This window comes from Scleropages formosus, chromosome 1, assembly GCF_900964775.1.
Source record: "Scleropages formosus chromosome 1, fSclFor1.1, whole genome shotgun sequence".
NCBI classification, from domain to species: Eukaryota; Metazoa; Chordata; class Actinopteri; order Osteoglossiformes; family Osteoglossidae; genus Scleropages; species Scleropages formosus.
The window spans coordinates 38,423,146-38,441,331 of NC_041806.1; the positions used below are offsets into that span (position 1 = coordinate 38,423,146).

General features: G+C 45.1%; 1 protein-coding gene across 10 annotated transcripts; it reads left to right on the forward strand.

The window, feature by feature from the left end:
• The first annotated feature begins 1,578 nt into the window (after positions 1 to 1,578).
• Positions 1,579 to 17,437, forward strand: LOC108929102 (protein SOGA3-like). 10 transcript variants are annotated; one of them, XM_029257930.1, is made up of 10 exons: positions 1,579 to 1,836; positions 2,170 to 2,355; positions 4,618 to 4,842; positions 5,224 to 5,382; positions 6,935 to 7,006; positions 7,191 to 8,375; positions 9,370 to 9,650; positions 10,763 to 10,813; positions 11,641 to 12,058; positions 13,366 to 13,435. In XM_029257930.1, the coding sequence occupies exons 2-7, from the start codon at positions 2,281 to 2,283 to the stop codon at positions 9,478 to 9,480; spliced, it is 1,827 nt and encodes a 608-aa protein (XP_029113763.1). In that variant the 5' UTR covers positions 1,579 to 1,836; positions 2,170 to 2,280; the 3' UTR covers positions 9,481 to 9,650; positions 10,763 to 10,813; positions 11,641 to 12,058; positions 13,366 to 13,435. The 10 variants fall into 10 exon arrangements, with proteins under 10 accessions (XP_029113763.1, XP_018598955.1, XP_029113780.1 ...); XM_018743439.2 differs by having other exon boundaries at positions 7,191 to 8,366; XM_029257947.1 differs by lacking the exon at positions 9,370 to 9,650 and having other exon boundaries at positions 7,191 to 8,366; positions 10,720 to 10,813.
• Positions 17,438 to 18,186: the final 749 nt, after the last annotated feature.

Sequence of the window (18,186 nt, forward strand, 5' to 3'; positions counted from 1 at the left end):
GAAATGGAATCATCGTCGCTTTATTTACCCCACTGTCATGCCTCCCTATACAAACAGTCTGAGTGCAAAGGTCTTTAAGCTCTGAGAAGACCCGCTCCTCTCTGTTTAAACTGTTAGTTATAAAGCAACATTTACATTTATTCATTTAGCAGACGCTTTTCTCCGAAGCGACATACATCTCAGAGAAATACGATTTGTGCATTACATTAGGAGAAAGAGAGACGTAATTGCAGACGTGTGATTCTTAAGTAAAGTTAGTTTGTTTCTTTCCACTTTATGCACCAATGTTCATCGCATAAGATCAAGTGAAACCGAATACATCGGCCTTTGTAAGAGAGTTGTGCAGTGCACTTGTGTTGCAAAACTGGTCTTTGGCATGAACCGTGATATGGTGCTTTTGTCTTTGTCTGAAAATCGAACTAGTTTTTTCCTTGTCTGTACCAAGAAAGCACACTTGATCCTTTGTGTTCATACAAATCAATGTCTCTGCCAATTGAAGCAAATTCATTAAAATACTTCAGGAAAAAGAAGGCTAATGGTACATCATGAAGAAATAAAAGAGATGCAGAAGCAAGCAGTTTTGAACGAATAAACAAGAACACAGCCTGGGAAAGCAAGAACAATGCAGCCTCTGCCACTGCACAGGCAGGGCTGGTCATCAAAAATCATTGTTTCTTCAGTAACAAATTTTGCATTTATATGTGTAACTTTTTAATTTTTTTGTCACACGTTTTCATCAATATTATAAAAAATATATACTGTTAGTGTTATTGGTCTATTATAATATTACTAATTGTTATTCTATTATTACTGTAGAACACACAAGTCTTCATACATTTACATTTACATTTATTCATTTAGCAGACGCTTTTGTCCGAAGTGACATATATCTCAGCACAAGTACAATTAGTGCATTATGTTAAGAGAAAGAGACATGGCTGCAGACATGAAAGTCTCAAGCAAACCTAGTTTGTTCCCTACCACTTGCTGCACCGAGGTTCATCGTTCAAGTAGGTGCATAAAACAGACAAATCCCGACAGCGTGTGACCATATAACTCACACGCCTTTGCATTTTTACTGTAGACACTTTTAAACAAAATTACTGACGCTAATACAACAGTCTATGGCCGTTTAGACCGGCAGGTAGCGCGGCAGTTAAGGGACACGGATTTGGGACTTGACCTTGTGCACGGTTGTTGGTTCAGACTCCGCTGCTGTGGTACCTTGATCTAGAGTCTTACCTTGAAATACCACAGTAAAAACAGGCACCTGTTTAAATGGGGCAAATATTATTAGCCACTGCGGATGAGCAGCAAAATGCTAGCAAAATGATCATCTCTAAATTAAACTTGGAAGTGTGTGCTTTGCAGGGGGTGCGGTGGTGCAGTGGGTTGGACCGAGTCCTGCTCTCTAGTGGGTCTGGGGTTTGAGTCCTGCCTGGGGTGCCTTGCGACGGACTGGCGTCCCGTCCTGGGTGTGTCCCCTCCGGCCTTACGCCTTGTGTTGCCGGGTAGGCTCCGGTTCCCCGCGACCCCGTATGGGACAAGCTGTTCAGAAAGTGTGTGTGTGTGTGTGTGTGTGTGTGTGTTTGCTTGCTTTGTCACATTTTTAGGGCCCTTCTCGGGCTCGGCGTCTCCAAGGGGTTCCTGCTTTGCGCTTTTAGACCGCAGCGCTGCCGCATCCCAGCGGATCGGCGGATGCTGGAGCTCCAGAGCACAGCGGCGCCCCCCCCACCCCGCAACCCCCAACCCCCACCCCCCATCGAGGCCGAACGCGGGGCTAGAAGGCGAGCAGAAGGCGGCGATACGTCGATCACAGACAGTGCGTGAGCGCAGGTAAATGTAACAATGTAACGCAATGTTGTTGTTAATGCGGGCAGCGGTATGAATGAGCAGCAACGAGAACGCGCGCGCGAGTCTGTGTAGCTTCGACGCCGCGTGCGGCTGGAAGGCGGAGGACGGAGCGCAGAACCTCCATTGATCACCTGCGTCCCGTCCGCTGTCCGCGCTGTGCACGTCATGATTATAATGTAATAATTTAAGATGTGCTGAAGAAGGAACGGCCGGAGCGGAGGCGGTGGGTGGGGGGGGGGTGTCGGCAGTGAGTGGAGTGGCTGGCGGGCGATGATGTTATGCTGCTGGATAATTAACTGTGCGTGTTTATTTTAGGGAGTGGGGGTGCGTGTAGGCGGGGGGCGGGGGGGGGCGACTCGCCGCGCCGTCACTGCGGAGGGACACACACTCCGGGACAGGCCGCTGCAGGCCGCCGCCACGATCATCATGCAGGAGCAGCCTCCTCCTCGGGACGACATGATGATGATGGAGAGGCTGCTGGAGGAGAACGAGGAGCTCAAGGTGTGTCGTCGCTCTCGCTCTCCGCATATTCGCAGCACACAAAACAGAGCCACGCGGCCCAGTGGGACGATCGGTACCCTGGCTCATGATGATGTTGCACATTTTTAAGGCGTGTTTATTCATCGATTCTATTTATTTTTCTGTTGTGCAGCGAAAGCGACCTGCGCTTACGCGTCTAGCCGGTAGTGGGCAGCAAAACGCACTGGAACTCTCTTTGTGTGTGTGTGTATGTGGTCACACACACATTTTCAGAACCGCTTGTCCCATACGGGGTCACGGGAAACCGGAGCCTACCCGGCAACACAGGGCGTAAGGCCGGAGAGAGGGAGGGGACACACCCAGGACGGGATGCCAGTCCGTCGCAAGGCACCCCAAGCGGGACTTGAACCCCAGACCCACCGGAGAGCAGGACTGCGGTCCAACCCACTGCGCCACCGCGCCCCTCGTGTGTGTGGTCAATAACAAGATTATTATGAGCTCCTGATACAGCTGGTAGTATAGTGGTTAGAGGTGCTGGCCCCAAAGGTTATGGATTCAGATCTCACCTTTTGCTGTAGTACCCTTGAGCAAGGTACTTACCCAATCATTGCTCTCCTTAAGTTATAAAGCTGTATAAAGGAGTAAACAGTAGTAAATTGATTAACAATATTAATCAAATTGAGAAAAGCATAACCTAAATGAAAAAAAATTTAAACGGTGAGTAGTGGGTGTGGGACAATCTGGTCAAAAGTGGAGATTAAAGGGAGTTGCTGGAGGTGGTGTTTCCATTTTAATGTTGCTCAGTCAACCTCAATAAAATATAATGAAAACTCTCACACTGATTTTATTTGCTGGAGCTGTGAAGATTTTTATTTGTCTGTATCAGAGACTTTCATAGAGCCTAACCCATACAGAATCATCTCTGTTCCAACACTTCTACAAATTGTGACCTGGAGGTTAAAGTGACCTCATTTTTGAACAACTCAGGTTACAAACAGACTGCTGTCATCAAATGCGACTTAGTGTGTAAACCGTTGTTTCTCTGACACCTTTGTCCAAATCCATGTTAAAGGTTATCAGAGCAAGAGTGGGACTGAAACCAACAGTCTCTGTATTGTAAAGTAACACCCCTAACCAGGACACTCCCTACTGCTTCATACATACCACTGAACTGGCAGATATTCATCTGTGAATTTCTTTCTTCAGCCCAGATTAAATGCTTTGACATAAAGGGAATTGTACTATTATATACTCACCCGTGACACGTACATAATAAAAATTCAAGAGGAACTAAGGGACTTTCAGAAGGAAATGGGACAGCTGTAACCAGTATACACCACTTACCGCCACAGATATGTTTATTCATTCAGCTGATGCTTTTCTCAAAAGCAACTTACAATATTCAGGTTGCAGTTACTATAAGTTGACAATTATTTGCCCATGTATACCACTGGGTAGTTTTTTTTTACTGGAGTAATTTTGGGTAAGTATCTCACTCACAGATACTACAGCCACAGGTGGGGATTGAACCTGCCATCTTTTGGATGCAGAAGCAGTAGCTCTAACCACTATTCTACCAGCTGTCCCTCTCAATAGTATGTTCATGAGTAACATGCAAAACTATCATTGTGTTACAAGGTCACAAAAAATTGTTTGCTTTGCTGTTGCTGTGTCTCCCATGAAATTTGAAAGTTTTCTAGTAATCGTAGACCTAGCCTGTCCTTGGCAGTCATAGATAAGGTAGCGTTCATAATTAAATTATCCCCATAATTCACATTGTATCAGTACCTTCTACCAGTCACAGTAATTGTGAAATATTTGTACAAACATAAACTATCACTAAGGGGTGTGGTGTGGTGTGGTGTGGTGTGGTGTGGTGTGGTGTGGTGTGGTGGGTTTGACCAGGTCCTGCTTTCCAGTGGGTCTGGGGTTCAAGCCCTGCTTGGGGTGCCTTGCAATGGACTGGCATCCCATCCTGGGTGTGTCCCTTCCCCCTCCAGCCTTACAACCTGTGTTGCTGGGTTGGGCTCTGGTTCACCGCGACCCTGCTTGGGACAAGCGGTTCCAGACTGTGTGTGTGTGTAAACTATCACTGTTTTGTTTAAAAATATAACTTTTGCATAAACTAATTCTGATGTACTGTACACCAGCCATCAGTTTATTGTCAATAATTGTTTATTTAATACAACTTGCAGTTCCGCTCCGGAGTAGACTGTTGCACGGCAGCCTCCTGCTGCACGTTGACTTCGCCTGCTACGCTTTCTCGTTTTTTAAATTGCTCAGGAGGAACTTGAAGAGATGCGGATGGAAATGGACGAAATGCGGGACATGTTCTTCGAGGAGGACACCTGCCAACTGCAGAAACTGCGCCGTGAACTGGAGCGGGCCGGCAAAAACTGCCGCATCCTGCAGTACCGCCTGCGCAAGGCGGAGAGGAAGAGGCTGCCCTCCCCCCGCACCGCTGAAGCTGATGAGGAGCTGCTGCGAAGCCTGGAGCAGGACCTGAAGGTACACTGGCTCATTCTCACGTTCTCTGCTGACAAGGCCCGGGCATCATGGGCGCAGCGAGTGCTGTCTGGCTAATGTTCATTCATGCTGGCAGATTCATTCGTGTGGCATCATTGCTCACTTTTTTTTTTGTACGTGCATTGGAATTTTCGTATCGGTTTGGAGAACTTTTTCTCGCATCGCACTGTGTGGAATTCTAAGTAGAAGTGGTGCGTGAGATTGATTATCGTTCCAGCCTATTGATCTTGCGCAGTGCTTTGCTGTGTGGATCAAATTACTGCCTGTTACAGTGCACCTGAGTACTGCAGTGTATGATGAGCGCTGTATGGTGTGTAACTGCTGTTTGATCACCTGGTCCTAACCTCTGCGTGGGACTCCCAGGTGACCAAAGACGTGTCGGCGAGGTTGCACAACGAGCTGGAAAATGTGGAGGAGAAACAGACCAAGTCAGAGGAGGAGAACGAGGAACTACGGCAAAAGCTGATCGAGCTGGAGGTGACAAAGCAGGCTCTGCAGAACGAGATAGAAAAAGCCAAGGAGGTAAGAGCGTGTGCACATACACAAACTGTAGCGCCCGGTTATAGATACGCTGGAGTCATCGGGAAGCGAGGTGCACGTTTCAACCTGTACTCAGTTGCGGAGTCCTCTCCTTAGCCATGTTTGTTCTGTGGCTTAATTCAGATGAAGGTACGTCACTGCTAGCGTGAAAGAGCGAGGATGAGAAAGACAAAGAAAGAAATGTGGCCCATTATGCAGTGAAAAAAAACAAGGTAAAAATTAAAGTTATGTCTTTTCTTGGATTATGCCTCCAGTATTATCTCACTTTCAGTGATCAATCTATAACAGAACATGGTATGGTAAGTGCTGAGTCGAAGCCAACCCATAGTGACCACTTGCGTGGTTTTCAAGGCAAGCCAAGGGAGGAAACAGAGGTGGTGTAATTATGACATATTATGGAATCCACATGAGGATCTGGGCTAACTTATTAGCCAGATCGTTACAGTGGGTTGCCAGGTCCTTCTTCTGCATGGCAGGGGAGGCAAACACAGGGCCACCACACCCCAAGCAGGACTTGAACCCCAGACCTACCACACAGCAAGGCACCAGCCAAACACACTGTGCCACCGCGCACCCCCATAACTGAATGTAAGGGCCATGTTTATGGAGAAACTAACACATAGGAAACAGAAACGTACGTTTCTGCTGACGCCCAGAACTGACATACAAAACACACGTGCCAACACATACAGTGTAAGGGACGCTGTCGGTCATTAGGGAAGAACATCAGTGTGAAATAGTCCGTTGCTTAAATTCATATGTTTGTGAAGAGAAGCTGTTTTTCAACATGCATTGCTTTATGGCACAGCGGCACAGTGAGTAGCGCTGAGGATGTGGGTTTGATACCTGCTCAGTCTGTGTGGAGTTGGCATGTTGTCTGTGTGGGTTTCCTCTGGGTGCTCTGGTTTCTTCCCACAGTCCAAAGACATGCTGTTCAGGTCCCCCCATAGTGTGTGAGTGACAGAGAGAGTGTGTTCCACTGATGAATGGATGAGTGACCCATTGTAAGTAATGTATCTAGCAGTGTAAGTCACCACGGTGAATAAGGTGTGTGTGCTGGTAACACTGCAGAAAGTTCATTGGAAGTTGCTTTGGAGAAAAGCATCTACTAAGTGAATAAATGTAAATGTACTGATGTGTTGGGATGGTACGGTGCTGCAATAGACAGCCCTCCTGAGCTGGATGGGGTCTGGGCTCCTGAGATGGGGTTTGGGCATGGGTTTGAATCCGGCCATGTCTTCGCAGTGTTTGTACGACCTCCCGCAGTCCGGAGACGTGTGTTTCAGTTGATCACTTCAAAATGCCTTTAGTGCGTGTAGGTGTAAGTCAATGTATGTGCTTCTCCTCTTACCCTGTGCTTCCAGCATAATCTCTGGGCCACAACTAGATGAGCAGTTATTAGTAATGGATTTCTCACTTGTTACTCTGAAGGTTTGAATGAAAGTTTTCTTGTTTATTGATGAGTTTAAAATATCTTCACTTTCATGGTGCTCAGAAAGGTGAACAATATTTCCTTCATGTGAATGTTTTCCAGCTGTCGCTGAAACGCAGAGGAAGCAAAGACTTACAGAGGCCTGACAAAAAGGCCACGAAGACCCCAACAGAGGTTAGCATGGATTCGCAAAAGGTGGTAAATAACACATGAAGTGAACGCAGTGCTTTTAGGAGCGGCTGAAATAATTAATATAAGAGAATCGAAGAGGTTGTTTGGCGTCCACATTCCGTGTGACTTTTTAGTTCTCTTTTAAGCTAATTGCAAAACAAAAAATGTAAAATTTATGTCTCCGCAGGAAGATAATGAGGACCTAAAATGTCAGTTGTCATTTATTAAAGAAGAGGTAGCTTTGATGAGCAAGAAGATGGCAAAGACTGACAAGGATAAAGACCGACTGGGGGCTGAGCTGCAGAAATATCACTCTCTCTATGGTGCTCTAGACTGCCCCTTGTCCAAGGGCAGGGCAAGGGGGCCTCCTAGCACCCGCGAGGCGGAGCTGAAACTGAGACTGCGCATGGTAGATGAGGAGGCCAACATCCTGGGCCGGAGGATCGTGGAGCTGGAGGTGGAGAACCGCGGTTTGAAGGCGGAGCTGGATGACGTGCGGGGCGAGGACCTGGCGGGTGCGTCCGACTTGGGCGGCCGTCACGAGCGCACCGAGCTCATCTCGGAGCTCCAGCAGCAGCTACAGCTGGCAGAAGATGAGACGGAGACTCTGCGCAGGAGCCTGGCTGACACGGAGGAGCGGAATGAAAGGGTCTCCGGGGAGCTCGGCAAGTTGAAGCTCCGGACGATGTGTCACGAGGGACCTCGGCACGCAGTTGGCGGAGTCGGCGAAAAGGCCGATGCGCTCCGGGAGGAGCTGAGGGCGGCGCGGCTCCACATCGATGAGCTCGGCGCGAAGGTGGCGCGCCTCCAGTACGAGAACCGCGCCCTCGCCTCCAACATGCAGCGTTACGACCTGGCCGCCCGCATTGGGCTCCGGTCCAGCCCCCGTGACAGCGACACCGAGAGCAACAGCGGGCGAAGGGAAAGCGAAGAGGAAGCACATACCCCACATCGCATGCGCGAGGGCCCGGTTGGGGGCGAGAGCGACTCCGAGGAGGTGCGTAGTGTCTGCTGCCTGACCCCGGCATGCCCTCTCTACTCCCCCGATGGGCGCTTCCTGTCCAGAAGCCTTAAAGATCGACAGCAGATGATCGACATCCGCACGGAGGCCGAGCGACTGCGCCGAACAATAGATCGGGTGATCGCCGACACTAGTACCATTATTGCCGAGGCTCGAATTTTCATGGCCAGCGGGGACCTGTTTGGGATGGATGAGCTGGAGGACGGTTCCCGCATCCGGGAGCATGAGCTACTTTTCCGGATCAACGCCCAGATGAAGGCCTTCAGGATGGAGCTGCAGACCTTCATTGACCGCCTGGAGATCCCCGCATCAGAAGACAAGAACAAAGATGAGCCTCTGTCTGTAAGTCAGGTGTGTGTACGTTTCTGTGTCTGTAACCGTGCTCTGATGTGTGTGTTTCTTGCTGGGATCCAAAATGTGTCAATTAAGGTTAATCTTCTCCAAGACATTATTTCTGCAATGACCACCAAGGGGCTGCTGTTGCTTTTGGATCTGAACATTGCTGGTTCAAATCTCACCTCCAGTTGTTGTGCCCTTGAGCAAGGTACTTGCCCTAAATCATTCATTTACATTGCATCTATTCATTTCATTGATGCTTTTCTCCAAAGTGACACTTACAGTGTTAATCTACCAACAGTTATTTACCCATTTCTAGAGCTGGGTAATTTTATAGGAGCAATTTAAGGTAAGAACCTTGCTTAAGAGTACTACAGCTGAAGGTGGGATTTGAACCTGCAACTTTTAGGTCCAAAAGGCAGCAGCGCTAAGCACCACACTACCAGCTGTACCACGGTAATCCCCCTGCATTTAAGTAAGGAACTACCCAGCTATATAAATGACAGAATAATGCTAAGTATCTTACCATTGTATGTCACTTTGGAGAAAGTCATCAGCTTAATGTAAAATAAATAGCCCATTTCACACACCTCTCAGAACCTGTGTGAACAACATTTTCTGAATCATTTGAGCTCTCGCCAAAGTGCCTGCACCAAGTGTTGAAATCGCTCGTGTCTTCGTCGCAAATGAAAAACAAACACAAGTAGATTGACGGAGTGCGCAAGGAACCGCACGTAGGAACGCCGAATGGTAATGAACGACGAGCGCCGGCCTTACTGCTGTGTGCTGTAACACAACGCAAAAAAGGAAAGTGCACATAGCTTGAAACCAGATCTTATAGCAGTTTCATACCACCTCTCATGTTTCTCCATTATTCAGCATCGGGTTTAGATTGAACTTGTTCCCTCACATTTGAAAACGCAAAAATAAAAAACAAGACTATGTTATGTCCAAAATCTGACACGGTCATTTAATGAATAATCTCTTCTCCTCTTTGCTTCCTTTGCAGATGTTTCAGCCTATTATTCTGTTCATTCTCATCCTTGTATTATTCTCCTCGCTTTCATATCCCACTATTTTTAAGTTGATCTTTCTTTTTACGCTTTTCTTTGTCCTCTAATGTCACCGTATTGTAGAACACCCCATCTTTCATTTGTGAGTTTTAATTGATTTGAACATGTTATCAAAGTGTCAAAAAAAAAAAGTGTGGGAATATTTTTATGCTTTTTCTGCAATCAAACATGTCATGCTTTCTTCATCTGGGATCAGACCTTTGAGCTTTTTTAAATGGTAAGTGAATGTCCTCAGATTCATTCAAATGTTACAGCAGAAATGTGTCTGAATGTGGGCGGGACCCTGGAACAGTTTTATTTGAGGTGAAGTGCTCTGCACAAAACTTAGGAAACACTCAAGTTTTTGTATAGTTCTTCATTTGCATAATGCAGCCTATAATGATGACTGTAGTAACAGTGATTGTTCATGAATGAAAGCAGAATTAACAAATAATACCATTTTACCAGTGTATTATAAGTGTAATAGGTGGGTGATGACCCCTCCCCGTAGCGTTTAGGCAAGGCGAATGTGTCCTCCCAGTATATGTGGGACTCTGCAGGAGTCCATTTGCTCAGATTTTTGGACCTCCCGCAACATCTGCCAAGTAATCATGGCACTCTGTTTTATCAAATACCTATTGATTAATACACTGTATAGCCATTAACATGTGTAACAAGTTATAGTTTCGTATTAAGAACACTGTTCTATTTATATACAATTTTAGAAGAGTATGGGGCAGCTAGGGGGGTGTAGTGGTTAGATCTGTTGCCTTTGGACCCAAAGGTCACAGATATGAATCTCCCCTCCGACTGTAGTACCCTTGAGCAAGGTACTTACCTCTAGTAATTGCTCCACTAATTACCCAGATGTGTAAATAATTGTAAGCAGCTAAACATAATAAGTTGCTTTTGAGAAAAATGCCATTTAAAGGTAATAAACCAAAATTTTATAGCTCTTATTTTCAGGTTACAGTCAGATCATCATTAATTACTATTGCATTGTTATAACGGGGGGGTGTGGTGGTGCAGTTGGTTGGACCGGGTCCTGCTGTCCAGTGGGTCTAGGGTTCAAGTCCTGCTTGGGGTGCCTTGCAATGGACTGGTGTCCTGTCCTGGGTGTGTCCCCCTTCCCTCCAGCCCCACGCCCTGCATTGCTGGGCTAGGCTCCAGCTCCCCACAACCCTGTATGTGACGAGTGGTTCAGACAGTGTGCATGCTGCGTGCATTGTTATATTGGTATTCTTTATTGAAGTGTAAATGTGAATGAAGGCCCGAATATCTTAGAACTAGGCTGTGATTTGTTCTAGGTTGGGTTATGCATGCAGTATTTCATCTTTGTTCCTTGAACAGCTTTGTAAAGCATGCCTCCACCCTGCATTTTCCGTGCTGCATTACAGAAAGGTAAGGACAGACAGACTTGTCTCTCTGGCGATGCCGATATATGCATTGTTCTCCTGTGCATTATAACTGCTTTTTTAAAATGCCTTTTGGTCAATACAAACTTTAGTAAATTTTAGTAAAGTAGTATATTAGTAAAAAGTGGTTAAAGAACATGGTATTTTATGTGAGATATGTCTTGAAAGTTTACTGGTTCCTTGTTCTGTGAAGATTTGAAATTCCACTATTTAAAGATAAATTATCTATCTGTCTATCTATCTATCTATTGTTAAAAAAGTCTTACCTGAGGGTTTTACAGAATCTGACCTGTGGATTAAACAAGGGAACTCTAAATCATTTGGCTGATTGTGCATTAGGCGTAAAATTAATTTTGGATTTACGAAAAAAAATCAAGTCACAAAGAAAATTCCGGTCCAAACTGTGTTCATCACTTGAGGGGCCAGTGGATGTTATTTGTGTTTACATCTGAGTAGACCTTAGAAGTACACAACCTATCGTCAGCGAAGGTCCCTCTATTTAAGTCATTGACCTCTAACTGGCAGTTGTGACGCAGGGCTGAGAAGGGGTCCTTGAGCAATCTTAACGCAAATGGATGAGTTAAAATAAGTGAAATGTAACATGTGTGCGTCATTAAGAAATTAAACATTTTCCTAGCATGCAGGAGGATATTTTGAGCTAAGAAGCTAAGGAACTTGTATACCCGTTGACACTATGGAGTGCATTCTGTTGACACTATGAGTATCGTGAGATCACAGCTGCATAGTCTTAAAACAGGCTAGCAACACAAGTTCTTTTATCTCTGCCAGTGTAAACTTTCTTTTTCTGGACAGATAAATAGGCCATAAGTCGCACAGTGAAGGTCTCCTGATGAATGAACTGACATGATGACACATGATCCTGGCTCCTTGGCCGGCGCCACTTGTTACTATGAAGACTATAAGCGCCCTGGAATTAGAGCTGCCAACCAAAAAAAAAAAGGCGGTCTAGAATGATCTAGGGGGTCAATCCCCCCCTCCGAGACCTAACATCACTTAGAAACCATCTACGGGAAATGTGACCCACAGTGTTTTGCAAGACATGTGAGCTGTCAAAGTCTCAGCACTGTGGAAGAGTCCCAAAAGTGAGAGCAGCAAGCTGGAGTTGTGCAAAAGGTCCTGTGACCAGCCTGGACAGACCAGTTATCAACTTTGAACAAAATTAATGGATAAGCAGTGAAAGGCTTCTCCGAGTACAGCATAAAAGAATCTGGTAAGATCTTTTTTAGATGTTTTTAGCAATGTAGTATAAGAATATGAAAGTATCATCATCATCTGCCTTGTTTTTCATTGCTTTTCTGAAAAACGAATAAAATAAATCATAAACTAGCAAAAGAGGCTTAAGTTAAAAAAATGCACATTTGTAACAGGCATTTTTTTCTATTATATATCAGTGGGATTTTTTTTTTTTTTTAAATCCTGTTAATTTAGACCTCATACAAAATCACCAACCTCAGCTCCCTCAGTGTACCTTAACAAGATGCAGTGGAATAGTAGAAAGATACTGATAAAAATAAAAAGAAGAAATACAAAGAACAGTAGAATGCAACTTAAGTCACGTGGAAAATGGAAAGTATTCATGTTTGTAACGGGAGGCTTGAAAAAAATGAATAGATATAGTTAGTCCTTTTTCAGAATGTGAATATACCACTTTGTAATATATATGTGTGTGTATCTAAACATAAATATGTGTATATAGTCTATATAATAACAGGAATGATCAGAGGTGTTGTTTTGCCAGTACCCCTGGTGTATAAATGGTAAATAATGTATTTTTATCCTAAAAATTAAATAATTAACAGCTCTTGTCATAAGACTAACTCGGCAGATTTACAAAGTTGAGGGTGTGAATTATCAACGCTATAAGAGTGTAAACACTGATGAGCCATGCGATACACTTTGGCTGTTAACAGAGGTCTATAATAAAATGTTACGGCGCCCCCCCTTCCCAGTGTGTTGTTTGCAAGTGGGGTGAGGAGTTGGGGGTGCTGGAAGACTGGAGGCTTAGTGACAAGCCCTAAAAATAACCCACCAGTTCTTACATCATTGCATGTATTTTTGGGTACTTGGGGAAGGAAGTACAAACTGGGTCTCACCTCCCGTGGAAATGGAGCCAAACACAGTTGCCATATCTTCTTGGGTTTTCTTTTTTTTTTGAGGTTTTTAAGGTTTTTTTGAGTGAAGAGACATCATAGATGCCAGGTAAATTTATCAGTGGAATGTTTCAGCAGGAAAATCAGCAGGAAAGCACTGTTTCTCCAGATTTATGATTTACTGGTCAGCATCATAAGTTTGTTTCAAGTTGCTGAATGTATGACTACAGATTTAAGTGAAGGTTGTTGGTTTCAATCCCATTTCTCTCACTGCTACACTTGAGCAAGGTACTAGCCCTAAAAGGTTCCAATAAAATACCCTGCTGTATAAATGCTTCACATCCCTGGATGAAAATGACAGTTAATCAGTTAACTCATAATAATAATAATAATAATAATAATAATTCCAGTATCTGTTTTCTATCAGCAATACAAGTGGGAAAGCTGTGTGTTGGTGAAAACGGAGAACGCAGCACGTTGTCATCGAGCAGACGGTCATGAACCTGCGATATGAGCGAGGATGGGTGCAGAATGAGCCCAGCCTACTTGGGCGTCTTGATGCCGGGTGCAAGGAGTGGGAGAGGCAGCTCAGAGACATGCAGAGGAACATAGAGGAGGTAGGGCTTTGAACATAACACATTTATAGAGTCAGTTAAGGCAACTCTATACAGCAACCAGCTATTCGGCAATATGATGAAAGTAATAGTAGGTGCTAGAATGCCCATGTTGGGTTATGATGACAGTGCCACCTTCCTCACACTCTAACTGTCCAGTTAACACTAATAAAAGAAGAATCTACTTAACCAAAAACAACTAGCATACCCGCATACACTCATACGTCTCTCTAAGCAGATATCACATCATAACTCAATGTTAAAGACTCCTCAGAATACTAAAAGTATATAACATGCAAATCGTAAGCAGAATGTATTCCGAAGGTCACTATAGAACAGGCTTATAATTTTGAGTGTTTTATAATGAGTTTTTGTGTTGCCACTTTTTTAGCTTTATCAGGAAGTGAAGGCTCGTCGAGAGGAAACTGAGGCTGGATTGGACGGGAAGACAGACCCCTGGCTTCCTACATCTAGCCAACGTTCCAAAGGCTCATCTAAGCACTTCAGTCATCGCAGTAGTGACCACTGTTACTCTCCCCATCACCAGAGCTATGGAAATGGTGACTCATTTCGTCACTATAGTAATGGCCACTGTGACTCAGCCAACCACCTTACTAACGGCAGCAGGGACCATCCAGTTTGCCAAGGCCACAGTGCTAATAAGCTGTTGAGTCAGCGTAGAAATGGCTGGAACAGTAGTCATGGTTATGGTAACCCAATGAAATACAACAGCAATGGCTCCAGTTCCCACGCTGATCACAGCAGAGATGCTGGACAGGACTCGGCCATGAGGGAATTGGAAGACATCCTTAATTTCTGTCTGGGACAGGCTGTTGAGTACATGAATTCCCCGGCCACGCTGCAGACCCCCGACAGTTCCGTTGCCAACCTCCATGGCAACCAATCCACCACCACGTCTGAGCAAAAGAAAAACACCCCACTCAACACTGTGAGTGTCCACTCGTCCGTGTTTTTGTTTCTCGCTCGCAGTCTCTTGAGGATTAATTCGGTCTCTTCCTCTTTTTGTCAGACACTGGATGGACGCACCCAAATGAGTGAGCAGTTTAATAGATGCCCCGATACAATGTGGAAAAAGTCTGGCGACAAAAGGTAACAAAATGGAATGTCACTTACCCAATATCTGCTTTAAGTTCTAGGCTAGGGGGGGTGTGTTGGCACAGCGGGTTTGGCCTGTGCCTGCTCTCCGGTGGGTCTAGGTTCGAGTCCCATTTGGGGTGCCTTGTGATGGACTGGCATCTTGTTCTGGGTGTGTCCCCTCCCTATCCAACCTTACGCCCTGTGTTGCCGAGTTAGGCTCCGGCTCGCCGTGACCCTGCTTAGGACAAGTGGCTTCAACCACTGTGTGTGTATTTAGCCTACATAGATATAATGCCTCATCCATGTGCATGTAATATTTGCCAAAAATGTCTCTTATTGTTATTCATCAGTCGATTTTTCCCTTCTTCAGAGATGCCATACATTTTTAGAATACAGTTGTATAGTGTGATCAACGCAGTCTTCATAAAAGTGGTGTTTTCAGACACTTTCCTCCCGAGGACGTATGTCTCGAGGAGCAATGCGGAAAAGGGAGTTACATCACGTCACATTACATTACATAATTGACATTTCACTTGATAATACATGCTAGAATGATTAGTCGCTCTATTTTTGGTGATGGAAATTGTCTGTGTGTGTTTTCTACCTTCAGGGATAAAACGTTTTCAGTGAAAGCCAGCGAAGGATGCGAAGAAGCAGAGAACAGGAAGAACAAAGTGTTTTACTCAGGATATGAGTGGTACAACAACTCCAGCGATCCCACCAAGGTGGATCAAAGGTTCAGAGCTTCTCCAACGAATGCAGATGCCCCACCCATTCCTCCTCGTACCACTTCGTGGCACCGCAATAGCTTGACAACGGCAGATCCAGAATTTCCAGCTTCCACCCCTGAGCGGAAGTGCGTCAGCCCCTCTGTGCTCCGGAAATTCGGAGCAATGCTTAAAGAAAATGAGGGCAAGACGCTGATGGACTCTGGCCTGGTGGTCACCACAGTGGCGTCTGCCAGCGCAAAACGAATGAGCTCAACTCCTGGCAAGTTTAATATCAATAAGTTGCCTTCGCTTTTGCCAGTGTCGAAATGCACTTCACATAACAGGGCTGAAAGGGAGCAGTTGCACCCAGCTGAAAGAGACTTTGTGGGGAAGATCTGCTTGGGTTCCACGCTTGGCACAGCGCCTTCTTCCTGCTCTGACCGGGAAAGCCCTCTGACGCGGAGTTCATCCCAGTGCCCGGCTCCGAACGTGCAGTGTCATGATGACATCATCACGCTCATAAACACGTTAGAGCTTGAGCAGCAGTCATCGACCCCTCCGAAAGTTTGGAGTTCGAACCGAGCTCAGGTTGTGCTGCAGGTCAGTACTGACAGAACACCGACACAAACGCTGCCTGTGCTCCTCAAGATCCCCACCTCCGTGTGCCATACACTTAGACACATGGACGTACACAAGCAAGAGTCCAAGACTAAGGCAGGGGTCTAATAAATTCTAAGACTTGTTTGTTATTTCAAATTATTACATTTTTTTCTGCCAAAAATTCTTGACTAGAGATAGAGATCGAGATTCTTGAATAGACGCTCTCGACCATTTTCGTACTGCTCTTAGCAGGAAAGAAGCATTTATGTGACACCTCCATACTATATCGTACCTTCGATACCTGCGCGCTGTCCCAACCTCGTCCTCGGTGACTCTTTCTGTTACGAAAAGTCAAGATGAAGATGAAAGGAAGGATATTTGAATAAGTTCCAAGCATCCACAATAATGTGAAGGCAGGACTTAGTCAAATCACAATTGGAGACTTCCGGCATTTTGCATGTGAAAGTGGCAGGAATGCTGGGAAAAACGTTTCGCTACGTGAAATTACTTTGGAGGGAGACGACGGCACATAAAAACGACATACGGACGCTATTCTTTGAAATAAACGATAAGTCTTAGACTCTTCTGATCATCCTTGTTCACGTTCTCTTCACCTCTAGAACAGGGATATATTCTAAGAGAATTACACCGGTAATATTCATGTTTAATGAGCGGAGTCCTTGCTAGACTTTCCATTGTTTGGTATCAGATCACTAAAACTACACAAAAGTACAATTACAGCTGTCCGGTGTTCTGCAGTGACACCCACGTTATCTTTTTACTGTTCATTGTTAGAGTAATCCTCTTTTGCAGGATTAAAGTAATATTGCACGTCAAAAATGAATGTCTTGGCTCAAAATATGGACAAAGAAATATAAACCAAATATGAGCAAAGAAGAATGCTTTAGCTCGATGAAGATGACTCGTTCTGAATATTTTCATAGGAGACCAGCTTGCCATCCTCCATGTCCACCACAAGGCCTTTCTCCCGCCCTGCCCGTCCGGCGAAGCGACGCCCACCGTCCCGCTGGGCCGCCCGCATCCCCAGCATCACTGCCACCGGCACTCCTGCAGAGATCCAGACGTCTTGCTCATTCTCCAGCCAAATGGAGACAGTCATCATGTGACAGGACTGCATGGGACACCCTCCGTTTGTCCCCTCTGTAAATAAGTGAGACGAGTATTTCGGGCCAGCTGGATAGCGCTTTAGGAATGTACTAAGAATGTACCCGGCGTATTTTAAGAGTGCAGTGCATTACGTAGAAGAGATAGTACGCACCTCCCTGTCGTTGCCTGCGTTTCCGTACTTTTAACTCTATGCTTGACTCCTAAAATTGCCACATTTTCTGAGTGCTGTATTATATGCTGTGATGGTTCCCCTCATGACATCATCTTAGTGGAGTAGGAAGCATGTTGGTTATTTCTTCTTACAAAGGCTTATTTCACTTTTATTTTAAACCTTCAATTAAAGTTTGTGATGCCCTTAAATTTCGTGAAGTGAAATGTTAGTGAAATGCAGTAATGTACAGAAGAAACTGTTGAAGAATTCTGTTTCTTTAAACGTATTTATGTGATTCGAAACCATTTCAAAGTACATTTATTAATTTAGTTCATGCTTTCCTTCAAGGCAACTTACAATTATTTACCTACTTATAGAGCTAGGCAATTTTACTAGAGCAATTTAGGGCAAGTAACTTGCCTAAGGATACTACAGCTAGACTGGGGATCAAACCTGCAACCTTTAGGGCTAAAGGCATCAGCTAACCACTACACTACCTTCCCTAACTTATTTTACATGGTTGTACCTAACCGTAGTTATACTTTATGCAGAGTTTGCTTGCAGAGTTGACTTGTATTTCTGCAGTTGGCATACTAAAGGCATATACCACTAAAGACTTGACCTTAAAGTTGCAAAATTTCCTAGAGTACAGTAATTACAGGTGGTAAAACTTTGAAATTAGTTCTGATTGAGCACATTGTCTTCTAACACATGTGCAATTACACCTTCAGCATGTGGCAGCTGAGTAAATAATCACTCAGCCAAGATGTCTGAAGATGAGCTTTTCATCTGCTCTTCCACCTCCCCGTCAAACATCCGCCAGGGCAACCAAAATAGCAGCCGGGTGCCAGAAATCTTACCCTGCTCGTCCTTTTGACCCTGAAGTCCTTGGCCCATGTTTATTTTTTGTTGTTGTTGCTAGATATTTACGTTTGTGTATCTGCAAT

Coding starts and splice junctions, on each gene's coding strand:
- LOC108929102 (XM_029257930.1), top strand. CDS start 2,281: ATGCAGGAGCAGCCTCCTCCTCGGGACGACATGATGATGATGGAGAGG. Junction 2,356..4,617: donor AGGAGAACGAGGAGCTCAAG/GTGTGTCGTCGC, acceptor TAAATTGCTCAG/GAGGAACTTGAAGAGATGCG. Junction 8,376..9,369: donor AGCCTCTGTCTGTAAGTCAG/GTGTGTGTACGT, acceptor CTTCCTTTGCAG/ATGTTTCAGCCTATTATTCT.